General features: G+C 41.6%; 1 protein-coding gene across 10 annotated transcripts in view; it reads right to left on the minus strand.

Annotated features, from left to right (window-relative positions):
* Nucleotides 1-15,010, minus strand: part of LOC308195774 (serine/threonine-protein kinase PAK 6-like) — a 41,340-nt gene that overhangs the window by 11,305 nt on the left and 15,025 nt on the right. For 4 of the 10 annotated variants that reach the window (XM_080593766.1, XM_080593764.1, XM_080593762.1 and 1 more), the window contains 2 exons: nucleotides 5,978-6,186; nucleotides 843-1,460 (listed from right to left, as the gene is read on the minus strand). In XM_080593766.1, the coding sequence (XP_080449892.1) occupies nucleotides 843-1,460; nucleotides 5,978-6,181 (822 nt within the window). In that variant the 5' untranslated portion in view covers nucleotides 6,182-6,186. The other 6 variants (XM_080593763.1, XM_080593761.1, XM_080593760.1 and 3 more) reach the window with 6 other exon arrangements.

The raw sequence follows: 15,010 nt of genomic DNA on the forward strand, positions 1-15,010 counted from the left end.
TACATTAGAGCAATCCGTTTTGTTGGGCCAGTGGTTCCTGTCATCTTCCTCTGAGTTCAGGACTCCACGCCTGCAAGAAATTAGCCTGGCCAAGCACCAGCACAGCACAGCCTTTAAAAATGCTCAACAGCTGTGCAAGGACAATGAGTGCTAGGTTAGTCTGTGATGAATTAGAAGCAGTGGCCTGAGGGGCTGTATTTCCTATCTAGTAAAAGGACCTGGAGTTTTTCTCATAGATTAATAAGTGAGTCACTCATTCAGGGTAGCTTTCCTGGGGGAGACGTAGCTATGAGCTGTCCCATCTGCAGCAAAACCCAAGTCAGATTTCCTGTTTGACAGTACTGTGGGTGCTGATGCAAACATTCCTGTTGTAGGCAAGTTGGCAGATAAGCTATAACCACCAGACTCCCCTGAAGTAGTCGTATTTTGCACGGGCAAAATAATACATTCCTAACGTAAATTATGGAAATTTCCCAAATAGCAAAGGCACATTTATGTTAGTATAAGGGTATTTAAGTTATGCCTTTACAAATACAAAAGGGCAAAAATTAGTAAGTCCACTATCTCCTTCCCACCTTACACCCCTGCATGTACAGCTCCACTGAAAAGGCTTTCTGATGGAGATAGTGCTGCTGTTTTGAGCTATGCCTAGCAGTATATGCTGTGAAGCCTAGGAGTATATGTTTCCTCTGGCCAGGACTATTTTGATTCCAGCATTAATCACGACAGTAACAGCTGTTTGTGCACTGTTTGCAATTAAATTTGTTCCACTGTTTAAGTAACCTCTGGAACTCTAAAGTCAACACTGCATTCATTCACTTAAAAATAAGGAATAACTGTACCTTTATGTGCAGGGAAGGGCCTGACTTGTTTGAGCTGCTGGAGGAGGGGAAAACACTGCGTAACAGCCTCCTCTTCAAGCTGTTCTCCCTTGATTTGGAGCTAGGGCTGCCCTCTCCTGAGGGCCTGGAGTTTGCTTGTCGTACTAGACAAGGTTGAGGCCAGCACTCTTCTGAGCTCTTTTTTCCCATCTTGTCACTCTCCCCCAGCAGAGCAGGCATGTGCTGCAGACCAGAGGTGCGCTGGAGGCAGCTGCCATCAGCACCCTGGAACTCCGAAGGCCCAAGGGACTGGGCTTTTGTAACCATACCGTTGGGATGAGACTGTCCATCCAGTCTGGGTTTGTAATCAGGCCACATAGTCTGCCTCCGGGTCACCTTGGTCCCACCATTGCAATTGAGGTAGTTTCCATATCTGTCTGCCCAGTCTGCTTCAGGGCTCTGAAGATACATGTCTGGGGGTCTGTCTTCCCCCAGGAGCCCAAGGGACTGAGCTCTCCTCCTGCTGGTGGGGCTCCTTCCCCTCAGAGTGTTGGAACTGATGGCAGAAAGCTTCTGGATATCGTTGAGTATCCCAGAGATATAGCCTTCCACTTCCACGGTGCTGCCTCTCACCACTGTCTGTGAAACAGAGAGGACAGGAGGAAAAGTTAGAGATTTACAATTTGAGGTTCAGTTAATCTTGACAAAGTTTAGATTTTGTCTGTCTAGCCAAAGCAGACCCAGGGAATTTAGTAAAGTAAATTAAAAAATAATAATAATAAAAGGACAGAAAAATTTAATTTTCCTTTACTGAGAGAAAAAAAAAATGAATCACTGGGTGACATGCTTATTTAACAGAGGCAGCAGTGCTTTCAGCCAGAACAGTGAATCCTGCTGCTGCACTTGCATCCTAAAGGACAACCTTAGAGCAAAACAGGGAGTATTTAGCACTCCCTCCTGTGCCATACTACATCACTAACTTAGGCTCAACAAGCTCCTGAGAACTAATACTTCTCCAAAGAAGTTAGAGCATGCCGCAAGCTCTATCTGCAAGAATCACCTTGCCATTCCAGGATAAGATTCATCACTCCCCTCTACCAGTCTCAGTACCATTGTAATCAGCATCCCTTAGTCTGGTTGTCTACTGTTTTTGCTAATGCATCTTAATCTTGACCACTGAAGACCACATTGTTCCAATGCTGTATTTCTCCTCTGTTCTGCCAAGCTATTATAATTAAAAATGATGAACAAAGGGTCACACCAGCTCACAAATGCCTTGTAAGCAAGTGGTGGAGAACAAGGCTTCCATCCAAGCAAGCAACAGCACTACAGAAGTAGGACACTTGAAGCTGTCATTATATTACATAGCGCTCTACCTTGTTTATTCTAGAACTGAAATGCTTACAGAAGCTTTTTTAATGCTGGAAACCAAAATGTTTCATTTCTTCACAGAAATTCACAGCATAGAATCACTCCTGCACTTTCATGAATCTCTGCCGGAGGAAAATCCTTCCCTAGAGTGATGGCAATCTCCTGTTTGCTAACTGAACTCTGGGGATCTTCTAAAGATGCTGAATTAATTACACCAAGCCTAATATTTAGCTGGTACAAAACAGCAGCTCTGGTAATTTCAACAGAATGCCACCACAGTGCATGAAATACACCTGGCTTGCTCAGTGTCTGGGAACAAAAGGCAAAGAGAAAGATTTTGTCAAACAAGGTCAAGAAAGGATAATCCAACCCATAACACTGCACACACAACATCACCTGCAGCTGAAAATTCTGCTCTTCAGTCCTATTGTAGCAATATATCTCACTCACCATATACATGCACCTTCCTCTGCGGCCCAAGCTGCTGTCAAGTAAATAACACGCTGAAGGCACTAACTCCTCAACCTGGTTCCATCATTTTTGCACAAAACTTGGTAGGAAAAAAATGCCAGAAATAAAGAAACCCAGTCTTTTAAACTTGTCGTTGGGGTGGGAAGAGTCTTCTCTGCACTCCAATTCATCCTTTAGAGACTTAAGACATATCAGGTTACTTCAGTAATGCACTCAGTTAAGAGCACAAGATCGTAAATGAGTCTGAGCAAGGACAGATGGAATGTTCATGTCCCTAAGTAACACAGCCCTCAGCAGGATGCCTCCACACCCTTGCACATGCTTGCACAGGGAAGATGGGAGAGAAAGAGGCCCTCCTCCACAGCTCACTGATGTGCTCAATGTTTCTACAAACTTGGAAAAAGAATAGCTCAAAATAAAGTTAAAAGAAATCTCAAGATGCCAAGTAGTCCAAAGTAGAGGGACAAAAATCATTCCAGAAAGGACTTCCGTCCAGCATGTTCACAAAATAAGAAGTCTCCAAGAAGAGATGCTGTTGCCTCTTCAGAAAATCCATTAAATTGTTCACCTTATATTTTAGACAAAAACATCTCAAAATTAGACTAAGTCACTCCCGTTGTACTTCCAACCCATGAAGTCAGTCCTATCCCCTGCAGACAGTGAAGATGGGAGTTAGCTGTACTTTGCAGCCATATTTAAAGACTGCATCAGATTAATGAATAAGCATCTAAATTTGAGGCAAACCTGTATGGAATGCTCTTACAGACATCCTGTCTTACTGACCAAGATCTAGAAGTGATATTTTTAAAAAGAAAAGTGACCTTCTACAAGCCACACACAGTACATGTCAAAAAACAAACAACAACAAAAACCATACACACTATGAAAGCTGAATCCAGAACCTTATGTATAATGGCTCAGCTTAACAGGGCCTATTAGCACTTAGAAAAAAAAATATATATATATATATCTTACCATTGATTGGTATCATTGAACAGGAATTTGTTCAAGTGAAGTTTAACAGGAATAATCAACTATACAATGCAATCTAAAAGCGTATTTGCACCTGGACTTACTGGGAAAAAAAAAAGTATTCATTTAAGAGTCTTTTGCAGTTTTTAAAGACTATTAGGCATTCTAACCTCTTGTTCTCTTAAAAGTTTTGCAACTACTTCTTGCTTTTACCATCTACAGATATAAAAAGTCATAGATGAAAGTACTGACCAGTATCAGACTCAGGAAAAATTCCAGTTTCTCCACTCTTTGTGGACATTTCTATATTTGACAGTGATGCCTCAAAGTATTCCTTGAGTATACTTTTCCTAAATACTTAAGAAAAACTTGTCCAGTTTGCTTTGGAAATGTCATAAGCAACAGTGTCAAGAGCCTAACTCAAGTTGTAGGAGACATCCATCATTTCTCCCTGACCCAAAGCCTGTTACCTTGTCATTGAAGGAAATTGGGTTGCTTGCCATGATTGGCTTGTTCTTGATAAATCCACACCGGCTACTAGCTACTTCCCTGTTATCTTCTAGGAAGTGGTTGCAAATAGATTACTTGCCTATTTGTTTCAGTTTCTTTCCGGGAATTGAAATTACTCTGACTGATCTGTAATTCCTTGAATTTTATTAGGCCCAGCTGACTTGAAAATATCTAACTTATTTAAAAAGTCTCATGTGTTCTTCCCTTATTTTAGCCTGAGTTCCTATCCTTTTGTGCTTGTGTTGTTAGCCAACTGATCAGTTAACCTTTTCCTGAAGAAAGACATTAAACATTTAAGAGTTCTCAGTGTCATCTGTTATTAACTTTCTTCCACAATGAGCAGTGAACTAATTCTTTTCTTCATTCCCCTTCTCCTCCTCCTTAGTGTACTTGTGATGTTTCCTTAGTGCTCTTTATGTTCTCTGAGAATAACATCTCTCTTTGTGCCTTGGCCTTCCAGTTTTGTCCCTACATAAATTTCTTTTTCATTTGCCCATTATAAATTGACCTAGTTTCCACTCTTCTGAGCAATCCTCCTGCAGTTTAAGCTCATCAGAGAGCTCCTGATCTCAACAAGTTGGTCTCTTATTACACATTTTCTGTCTTCTCTGGATTGCAGTTCTGTCTCCTACTACATTTTGAACCTCAAAGCAGATTCGGGACACCATAAAACAAAGACAATACCCTTTTTATTTTACCTGTTCTTCCTGAACAAGCTTTTCCCTTATAAATCAGCATTCTGCTGGAAGATCCTGATGTGCCATTTAAATCGCAGGTTTGGTTTTGCATTACTACTTGTATTATACTAAAATGTAGTCCCATTTAGTCCATTTTAGGCATCTATACACATAAGGCTAAATATATTCATTAGATAGACAGCTATGTTCTTTTAAGTCCCTCCCAAAATCCAAGTAGTAATATCTCTATTTTACAACATACTTTTCACTTTTTAGGCTCTTGTAACATTCTTCTAACCAAGAACAATAAGTTCCCACAGGCTAGCAAGACTTTAAACACAGTAATTCTGTCACCATCTTTCATTCCCTTTTCCAAGAGGCCATCGTGAATCTGCCTCTCTTCACACACCAGGTCCCTGCAGACATTTATGAGCACACAGTCTCCAGATGACCATTATGAACCGCCATCCAAGCAAGACAACCATCTAAATTCACCCATCTGCAAGGATCAGTAACCTTTTTCTCCTTACTGAAGGACTTCCTTTAAGGAAATTCTCCTGTTTACTATGCCGCACTTTCTGTTAAAACTGCTGGTTTATAAAGCCTTTTAGCCTAAACCCAAGCATAGTCCTGCTCCCCGTTCTCTCTCATTCACTTAGACATCCACGAACTGCAAGCTAGTGCTACCCCGCTCTCTCCCACTCAGGCTTCCCTGTCAACTTAATTACCAGCCAAATTTGCTCACCCACGAGAATGACAAACTTGCTAAAACAGGTCTCTCTACGAACTCTCCTCTTCACTTCCCTGTACAACAGCTGAATATATCCGAGTCCCTGTCAGCTACCATGCGAGCTTTCACAGGTCCCTGTTCCAGTGACAGGCAGCCAGCTGGTTATTTGAACAGTGACACTTCTGCAACTAAGGATACTGAGGTCCTTATTTCTGATGAAGTTACTATCTCCTCAAAAAAAAAAAAAAAAAAAAAAAAAAAAAAAAAAGCAGTGTTATCAAAGCCCAGACCACTGCTGTCCACTGAACTCATTACAGGCCCCAACCTTAGCCTTTCTTGAATGTATATGGGGTTCTGGAGACATTACCTCAGCTTGGCCTCCCTCCTAGCCCAGGGAAGAGGAAAGAGTAGTCTTCCTTTCTTACCTTCATAGGTTGGAGTTGCATCCGGGTGATCCTTGAAGGGTCTACCACTGGCTTGGGGCGCCTCAACGTGTCCAGAATATTCTGCCATTGAGGTGGTAGGCCCACAAATTTGCCCTCCTTTGGGTCAAATGAAGTGTGGACACGATGCTCAAAGTTCTGCGGAGCTGATATCTCAGGGCGTTTCTTCTTCTTCTTGCGGAACATGGTGCCTGAATCAGAGATGGCAATGTAGTCAGTGCTCTTGCATGTCTAGATGCGATCTGCCCAATCAGTAACATCACATATTGATTATATCAGTTAATTATATTGTATTAAAAGCATTCTCCAGTGACAAGCACTTGGACAACAATGGAGCTGGCAGGATCATCTCCTTTTTACAGATGTGGAAATAGAAGCAATAAAAGAGCAATGGCCGGTGCAAGAACACCTACCAGGTCAATAGCTGAACTAGGACTGCTGGTGACCTTTTCAGTGCTCTTTCCACTGTGAAACAGTGGTTCTATTTCAGAGGGGGGAAAAAAAAGGATACCTATTATATCCATAGCTGAACTCCTCTTTATTTCTACAAATTCATTTTGCCTATCATAAAAAATTAAAATACACATAATAGATACACATTTATATTTTACAGGTTTGTACTTAAGTGAAAGGTTTGGCTTTAGAGTCCAGCCAGTTAAGACAATATTGATGCGCTACAAACCTGGAATTACGGGTGCTTACAAACAGGGCTCTGGTTGTCCTCTCACTGGTTATTTAAGACTACTACAAATAAGTAATACACGTTTGAGTCGCATTTAAAGGCAACAGAGTTGTTGTCAAAGGAAGAGCTGCCCAAGACAGATTTTGAATCTTCATTTTTCTAGCATAGGAGCAAGGGCTTTTGAGAGAGAAAGGAAGTGGTAGCTGGACACAAAATTCTGCCAGGAAGTAGCTGAAGAAGGTAAAAAGACTCCTTTCCCTTGAGGGCTGAGTGATACAATTTCTGTAATAGTCCTTACAATTACAGCAAGTCAAAATCAGCTAACACTTAAGTATATCCAAACACAGGAGGTGTTCAAAACCTGAATTTACATCCAAAAAAGAGATGTAGATAAACCAAAAGCCAAAAGTTTTACACTGTTCTGAAATTGGGAACATATGAAGGAAAAGAAAGAATCAGCACTCTGCATGTGGTCACTTAACTCCAACATGGGTAGAATAAGACACAGTGGGACAGCCTGAATAGCTGGAGAACTGCAAGGGATGGGCACAACTTCTTCAGATAAGACAGACAGGGAAGAGATGAGGTGAGGGGGACGTTGCCCTTTCCAGGAAGAAACAGCTCAGAAGTAGGGAGGTTTTCTATGGAGAGCCAGGCTTTTCAAAAAGGTGCCTGGTGAGAGTCTGAGAGATGAGTCATAAACTGAAACAAGAAAGGTCCCAACTGTGTAGATAGAAAAACTTTTTCATGACAGGAGAGTCCAGCACTGGAGCAGGTTGCCCAGGCAGGCTGAGCAGTCTCCATCCTTGGAGGTTTTCAAGAACAGACTGGACAAAACCCTGAGCAACCTGGTCTGATCTCAAAGGTGACCCTGCTTTGAGCAGGAGGTTGGACTACAAACCTCTTGAAGTGGCTTCTCCCCTGAGTTATTCTATGATTCTGTGAAATGGTTTGATGACTCTAAAGTTGTAAGTTTCTAAAAATGTAACTTGGAATACTTCTGTAATAACTGGAATATTTCTGTAACTTTCCACTGTTGTGGAAATATGTTTAATGGGCAAATGACAGTTCTGTGGATGCATTGGACCAGGTGTGCTCCAGAGCTCAGCATCAGGATGGACTGAGTAAGGAGATCCATAAGAGATTAGACAAAGCAGACTGCCAAAACACTTTAGGTACTTTAATGCTAAAGCTTTCTAGTCTTTCTAGTTTGGGAATAAGCTGTGCAGGTTTAGTTTAGATAATATATATCCACCATCAGAAAATCTCCCCTCCCACCCCCCCCCCAAAAAAAAAAGTACATGTTCTTCCCCCTTCCACTGACAGTTTTCTGCTTACCCATCTGTACTCAGACTTTTTTGGTCAGAAAGCTTCTAGAAGGGGACTTAGACACTGTTAGAAATAAATTGTGTGAAAGTCCAGTCTTGCTTTGAACAGAGTTTATAGGCCCAAGGCTATCTGAATTTAACCCCCTCTGTGGGATTACTCAGAATAATGAAACACAATCCTATTCCTAACTTTCACTTTAGGTTCACTCTTTCTTGGGTTCTGATACAAGAACTCCTTTTTCCCAGTCCTTATTTCTGTCACTCTGAAGACAACACTCTTGTATACCAAATTTACATGAAACTTTGTTACATTTACTGAAATTCAATGTCCAGATTCTTAGGATATGTTCTAGATAACTGCTATACTGCTGTAGTTCTTTAAGAAATGAACCCAGATGTGCTATTTCTGAACTTCTGGAAATAAACAAATTTACAGAGTTACAGTTGGAAAAAAAGTTGAAATCATTAGAAGGAAGTCAACTGTTCTAATTAAGTGGTTCCCACAACTCTAAAGTAATAATGTTGTATCGATAACATTTCCCCTAGCCATTCATTGATTCAATTTAAACCAAGGTAGTAAACTGCTGGTTTTTAATATGGGAAACAGACTGACTACACAACACAATTCTAGTCCATGACTTCTTACTCTATGGATTATTGCAGTCTATCAAGCATGCAGTAGTAGTACAAGCACTGTGCTAAGAGAAACAGCACATTCTGGATACTAGGCTTGAACAACAGATCTCCAGGTTTAATCTTGCATTAATATTAGCATTTGCCTCTCACTAACATAGCTTGAAGTGATGAAGACTACCACTTCCTTGACATCAGAAGATTTCTGACACTTCACCTTTATAACGATCATCTTCCCCTGTACAGGACCTCAGCTTCCAACTATTTGTGCTGCGTAAATATTTGCAAGGGTCAGAGGCAATGAACACATACAGAGATAACATTGTGCTGTATACATGCACACACTTCTAGGAGTCACTAGCCCCAACAATCAGCACACCACAGGCTTTTTTCCCCACAGTGAAAAACAAGTCAAACATTTTCTGAGTTGTTTTAGTTAAAACTTGATGAGAGAGCAAAGTGCAGTCACCAGGTGAGCAATGACATTGCTTCCTTGTGCTTTTCTGAGATCCTGAGAATGCATACACACTAGCTTGACATGGTTACCATGATCCTGCAGTCACTGGAATGGGAACCATTTATGTACCGCAGAAGAGCTTTTACACCATCTAAGCCCCGAGTCGTGCAATCCATCCGTGGTGCAATATAGATTTCACACATTGACAATGCCCATTGCAATCCAGAAGCCTACTAAAGATGTCTCCCAGATGAAAAAGGAAGAAAATCCTAGGCAACTAAAAAACACGTACAAAAGAGACTGGAAGTACCTGCTCTGCCTAGGAGAGGTTTTGCAGCCAGAATAATCTTTGTTCAGAATGTGTTCTAATGGAAACCCAAACACATCTTTAAGGAGAGCTTATGGGAAGAGAGGCCATGCTCCAGGCTTGTATTGCCAACTGCTCAAACGCAGTGATTCACCTCCAATGCCCCCTAGGTGCTGCATATTAACTAATTACCAAGACTAAAGTCAAAGGGCAATTCTTTAAGGTGCAGACAACCCTGGAAAGGAAAGATATTCTAACAGCTCATGGTGTTAGTACTATTCAAACCAACAGCTGGTGCTACTGAGGAGCTTTCACAGCCCCCGAGGACAGCAGGAAGTATATCTGTAGTATTATGGCCAGTGCTTAAGTTCTGAATCACTGCTTACACATCAGTCGTAACAGCTACTTGATCCACCAGAATGGGGGCATTTCCAGACATAGTGATGTTACTGCTTTAACCAGTATCTTTCCTTCTCCTGCGCCAACTCTCACAGCTTCATTCCTCATCTCATCCCAGTAATGAGAAGATATTCAGGGCATAGCACACACTGTCTTTTAAGTTTGCTCTTTAATGGCTTCAGGTGGCCAGGGGTCCTGTAAAATGTGGTTTTAAAAATGCCACAGCCATTAGCACTTGTACTATCAAATGTTTTCTGAACCAGAAGAAAAATTATTCTAGCTGAACTACAAGGTTCAGAATGTTTGTTTTTAAAGCCTAGGTGATATTTTGGCCCTAAGTAGAACAGCAGCTCTACGCCAGCATATCAGTTTCCATAAGCACAAACACCACATTTGTGGATTTACATTAAATCACTGTACCTGTCAATCAACACCTGGAATACACTTAGTTCCCATATACAAAAGCATACTTACTAAACCCAGAAAGCAGCATCTACTAAGTTCACAGTCAATTTTAGGGTGACTAACTGGCAGCCTGCATCTACCTTATCAGCTTATAATAGACATCTTAAAAACAACAAGATGCAATCAAGTCCAAATATAATATACTCCTGGGTATCCAGTGACATTTGCTTTATATGATCAGTATCAATCTTTGATTATAAAGACATTGCCATATCAGACAGGTGGTTTAAAGGTACACTGCATTAAGATCAAATGAAATTCATACACTAAAAATAGTTATTTGAAATCCAGTGGATTGTAATAATCTGTGTAGGTTTTGCATCTCATTGAGAAGGTCTGTATTTAACCAGTCTCCTTTCACTTTGTGGTTTTCATGCAAGAGCTATTTATTTTTATTTCCAATACCCAGCTAGCGAATGTTTAAATAAAAAACATAAAACAGGCCTTTTCTAATTCAGTAACAAATTCATAAGAATATTTTATGCATATAAGATTTTGTAAATCAAGACAAACCTGTAGTTAAACGTAGACAGCATCCCTTTAATATAATAATACAAATACTGTGACACTGATATTATAATAATCTACTAGACTTTAGTCTTTCATTCACTGCTGACAACTGTACTGTAAGAAATGTCACAAACATAAATAATAAAAGTCACTACCACAAGACAAAAGCAGTCGGAGATTGAAATTCTCTCAGCGATCCATTCCTGCTGCCTGGGAAACCACGTTAGATTTTTCAACTCCAGATATAGCTGTTCCTAGATGATACAGTTCCAAAAGCTGTCACATCTGCCAGTGAGCATGAGAAAAAATCCCACAGCCAGCAGATCCAGAGCAGGGGGAGGGATCGGCTGGGAAGGAGGGGCAAGAATAAAGAAGGGTCAGGCTCAGATGAGAGGAAGGGGTGGGAAGATTAGGGATGGAAGGGAGAAAGGGGAATCAGAGTTAGGAAAGGAAAGAGCAACGACTGGGAGACAGGCAACCCAAGGAGCAGGGCACAGAAAAGAATCGACTGCACGGAAAAAAAAGAAGTAGATAAACGGTATCAGGAATTGCTCATTACAACACAAGAGTTCAAACACTCAGACAAAGAAGCTCACACACACTGTTATTTAATCTGACTTGCCTCCACCCTATACACATTTGATTATATACTCCATTAGTATATAGGCACTGTACTTAACTATCTACATACACTCATTCACTCACACGTACACTTGATGATAGCAAAAACAGCAGAGAGCTACTTCAGGCTCACTTGTGTAGTTTCCAGTTAAAAATAAGCTTTCCCTCCCCCTCCTGCTGCAGCAACTGAACTCACTCACCCAGTGCTTATTCCACTTGTATCACAGATCTGGATGCAGCTTGCCACATTCCTCCCTCCCTGGACAAGAGATAATGCTGGGTCCCTGGGCTGAAGAAAGCAGTTCCCATGATTTCTAAGCACTTCCCCAGCAGATAATGCCAACCCACTCTAGCCAGTTATGAGAGGAGTGGGGGAAGAAAAGTACTCAGGACCTGAGGAATTGCAATATGTAGACTGGGTTTGGAGTCAGAAGATAAAGAAGATTGCAGAGAACTCACCAATTAAAAGGAAAAGGATAATTCCGTACTTTGCTATACAGGTCACTGTCATGTAATACATTTCAAATACATTAATAATGGCCTATTTAGCTTGTTGTAGGCATATATTCATGAATATGTGCATGTGAATATGCACACATGGTATTTCACTGCATTCCATACCTTCTAAAATCCTTGTTTACTCTCCTAAGGTTTCTGACATGATCATTATTTATACGAAGCCAAAGAAGATGTTCATAGCATTTTGCAGACAAAGAAAAATGACAGGTTCCTTCCCTAAGGAGCTTAAAAATCTAAATGTGACTTCACGCAGCAAAGAATGACAAAGGGTGAGTGAAAGGGGGAAAGAACAGGTAAATGGGCTGAAATCTCAAATGAGATCTCAGAGCACAGAGCTTTGTCTCAATGACCCCTGCCACATTCATCTGTGATGCTAGTTTTAGAAATGCAGTTTTAGGTAACTTTGCCTCCCTAAAGGAAGAATGGATGCTTGTCTGGTGTGCCATCACTTCAAGTCCTTTCCCTCAACCCCCTTCTCTCTCTCCTCCACAGCCCCCAGTAGCAAAGCTATGTGTTGGTGTGAACTAGCAGCACAGCAAACCGGTGAAATGCTCTAAATCCTGCACAAACACATACGAGCACACAGATTAATATTACATTAGAATAAAAGCTTAGGGAGTGATGTATTTGTTATATTGTTGGGTTTATTTTTGACAAATGAGAAAAAGAACACAACAGCTTAACATTTTTTGCACTGCCTCCACTGAACAGGGTCTACAGCCTATGGTGCTGCCTTTCTCCCCCGCTCCATTTCCTTGCTCATAAATTAGGACTAAAACCTGAAATACGGTGAACGCCTATCTGCTAAGCTTGTTTTGGATGCTGCTCAGTGACATATTTCTAGGTGTGTTTCAGCTATACTACACCAAATTTGTTCTGGGACATACAAAAGCACTTGCAAAGGAAAGACCTCTTGAACTTTCTGAAACCGGTACAGGCATGTCCCAAATGCTAATGGACTTTTTCCCCTGACAAATAATAAAGCTTTCCATTATTTACAGTCTCCCAGAAATCCCAGCTAAAGTCACTGTCCCACTGTGCCAAGCTCTGAAGACAGTCCCCACCCTCCAGGGTTTTCATCTATAGAGACAAAAGGTAAGGAAAAGGAATTATTATCCTCATTTGCAGATGAGACAGAAAAAAAATGACTAGCCCAATTTCTTCCCGGCTATGTCTAGGTTAGCAAACCTAAAAGAGATTCCAGGTACGTCTCCTGGCTGCTTTTTAACTACATATCAAGGCCAGATCGAGGTCCAACACACCCTGGCTTCCATGGAGAGAAAATATGGGTGCACGGCACCATTGGGAGCTAAGACATGTTCTGACCACTTTTTTGATCTTAATGCCAGCAGGTAGGTCTAGACACCATGACAAAAACCAGAAGCACAGACAGAAATCACACCCAAACCTCAATTGCAATCCAATGCCTTCATTAGAAGATTCGCCTTTTCCCATTTGTATTTGGTCTGTAAGAGGGTTACAGCTAACAAATACCACCGCAGCACCAAAAGAAGGATGTAGCTCATCTCAGCCTCTTTACCCAAGCCAGTGAGATGTATGCTGCAGGTCATAAGGCTGAGACATATGTCACTATAACATTGATGAACCGTTTCCCTACCTTTCAAATACTTGATGTAGCTGTGTCCTCTTCTGGATGTACAAAGCCATTCAGCACTGCACCTCTTTGACACATGCACACTTCACTGTTCCATGTCCAGAGAGTCACTGCATTGTTTCAAATGGTTTTACGGACATTACTTTGCCACGAAGGATGCATGCATGGTTAAAAGCAAGTGGCTGCAAGCTTGGATATGGGGCTTCAATCTCCACTGTCTTGTGTGCTAGATCCACTCAAAGTCAGCGTAAAGATACTACCAAGATTAGAATAAGAACATTTTAGGCTCTGTCTGCAAAAATTCACGTGTATAACAACATCTCATCTCTCAGACAGAAGGTTACGTTGGGACAAGCGAAAGGGGCCCCATCTGGCATGCTGGGTCACGTGGCAAAGGAGGGAGCCGAGGCACTAGGCTGCATCTGGGGAACAGGCTACTTCAAGCATATCACTTCGAAACACCGGGTGCCAAGTCCTGCGGTTCTGTCTGCGCACTGTAACCCCACTGTGCTCCTCCATACCATGTCATGGGTCACAGATCCAGCTGCCTCCGACACGTTGGGTTGCAGGAGGGAGGCCGTAGCCGTGTGCTGCAAACACACATGATACAGACTTTACCATACTGAAGTCAGGAGACAAGCATGAGTCGAACACTCGCTGGGCATGGCTGATTGCTTGAAAGCACACCTGCCCCTGCAGGGGCACTGATGACCACACACATCCCGGATCACACTCCTCACTCCAGCAGCATGGCAGAGGGCTGGCAGAGTCACCACAGTGATCCCCAGACCACCCGCTGGCACCATGATGTAAGAGTTAAACTTCCATCCAAATAACACTAAATCTTACTCCCTGGTTGTTGTGATCACTATGTTCTCCTAAAGTGGGATGCATATATATTAAGTTGCAGGCTGTTGACAGCAATTAGTGTTATCCCCATGAAATAACTGATGAGAAAGCTGCAGTCCAGGCAGTGGGCCCCAAAACATGGAGAGAAGAGGCCAGCTTAAACCCCACAGCCTGGCTGTCTCTCAGCACCTTGCTACTCACTACTGCCACTAACCAAGACCAACTGATATGGAAATTTAAATCATAACAGACAAGACTTCTCCCAGGGAATATCAACTATTCTGCTCAGTGCAGAAAGGAAAAAAAAAAACAAAACATGCTATGAGTATGAATGTTCGCAGCATTCCATATGTTAAAACCTAAGGTGCACTCATAACACAAGTAAATATAAATAACTATTGTCTACAACTACACTCTGTTCATCAATAAATTACAAAGTAATCTAATTACCAACACTATAAATTAAAATGGCTCTGCCCTAGGGTAAATGTAATTTCCTGAGATTTTTCTGAGGGAAATAGATTCCAACTTTAAGTCTGTCATCACCTTACATTCACATTACCTGATCAGTCTCAAACTAACATGAGATCCCAGTGCATTTGTCCTCCAGCTACACAGTAATTCTCCTGC

This window comes from Anser brachyrhynchus (assembly GCF_964034855.1).
Source record: "Anser brachyrhynchus genome assembly, chromosome: 5".
NCBI classification, from domain to species: domain Eukaryota; kingdom Metazoa; phylum Chordata; class Aves; order Anseriformes; family Anatidae; genus Anser; species Anser brachyrhynchus.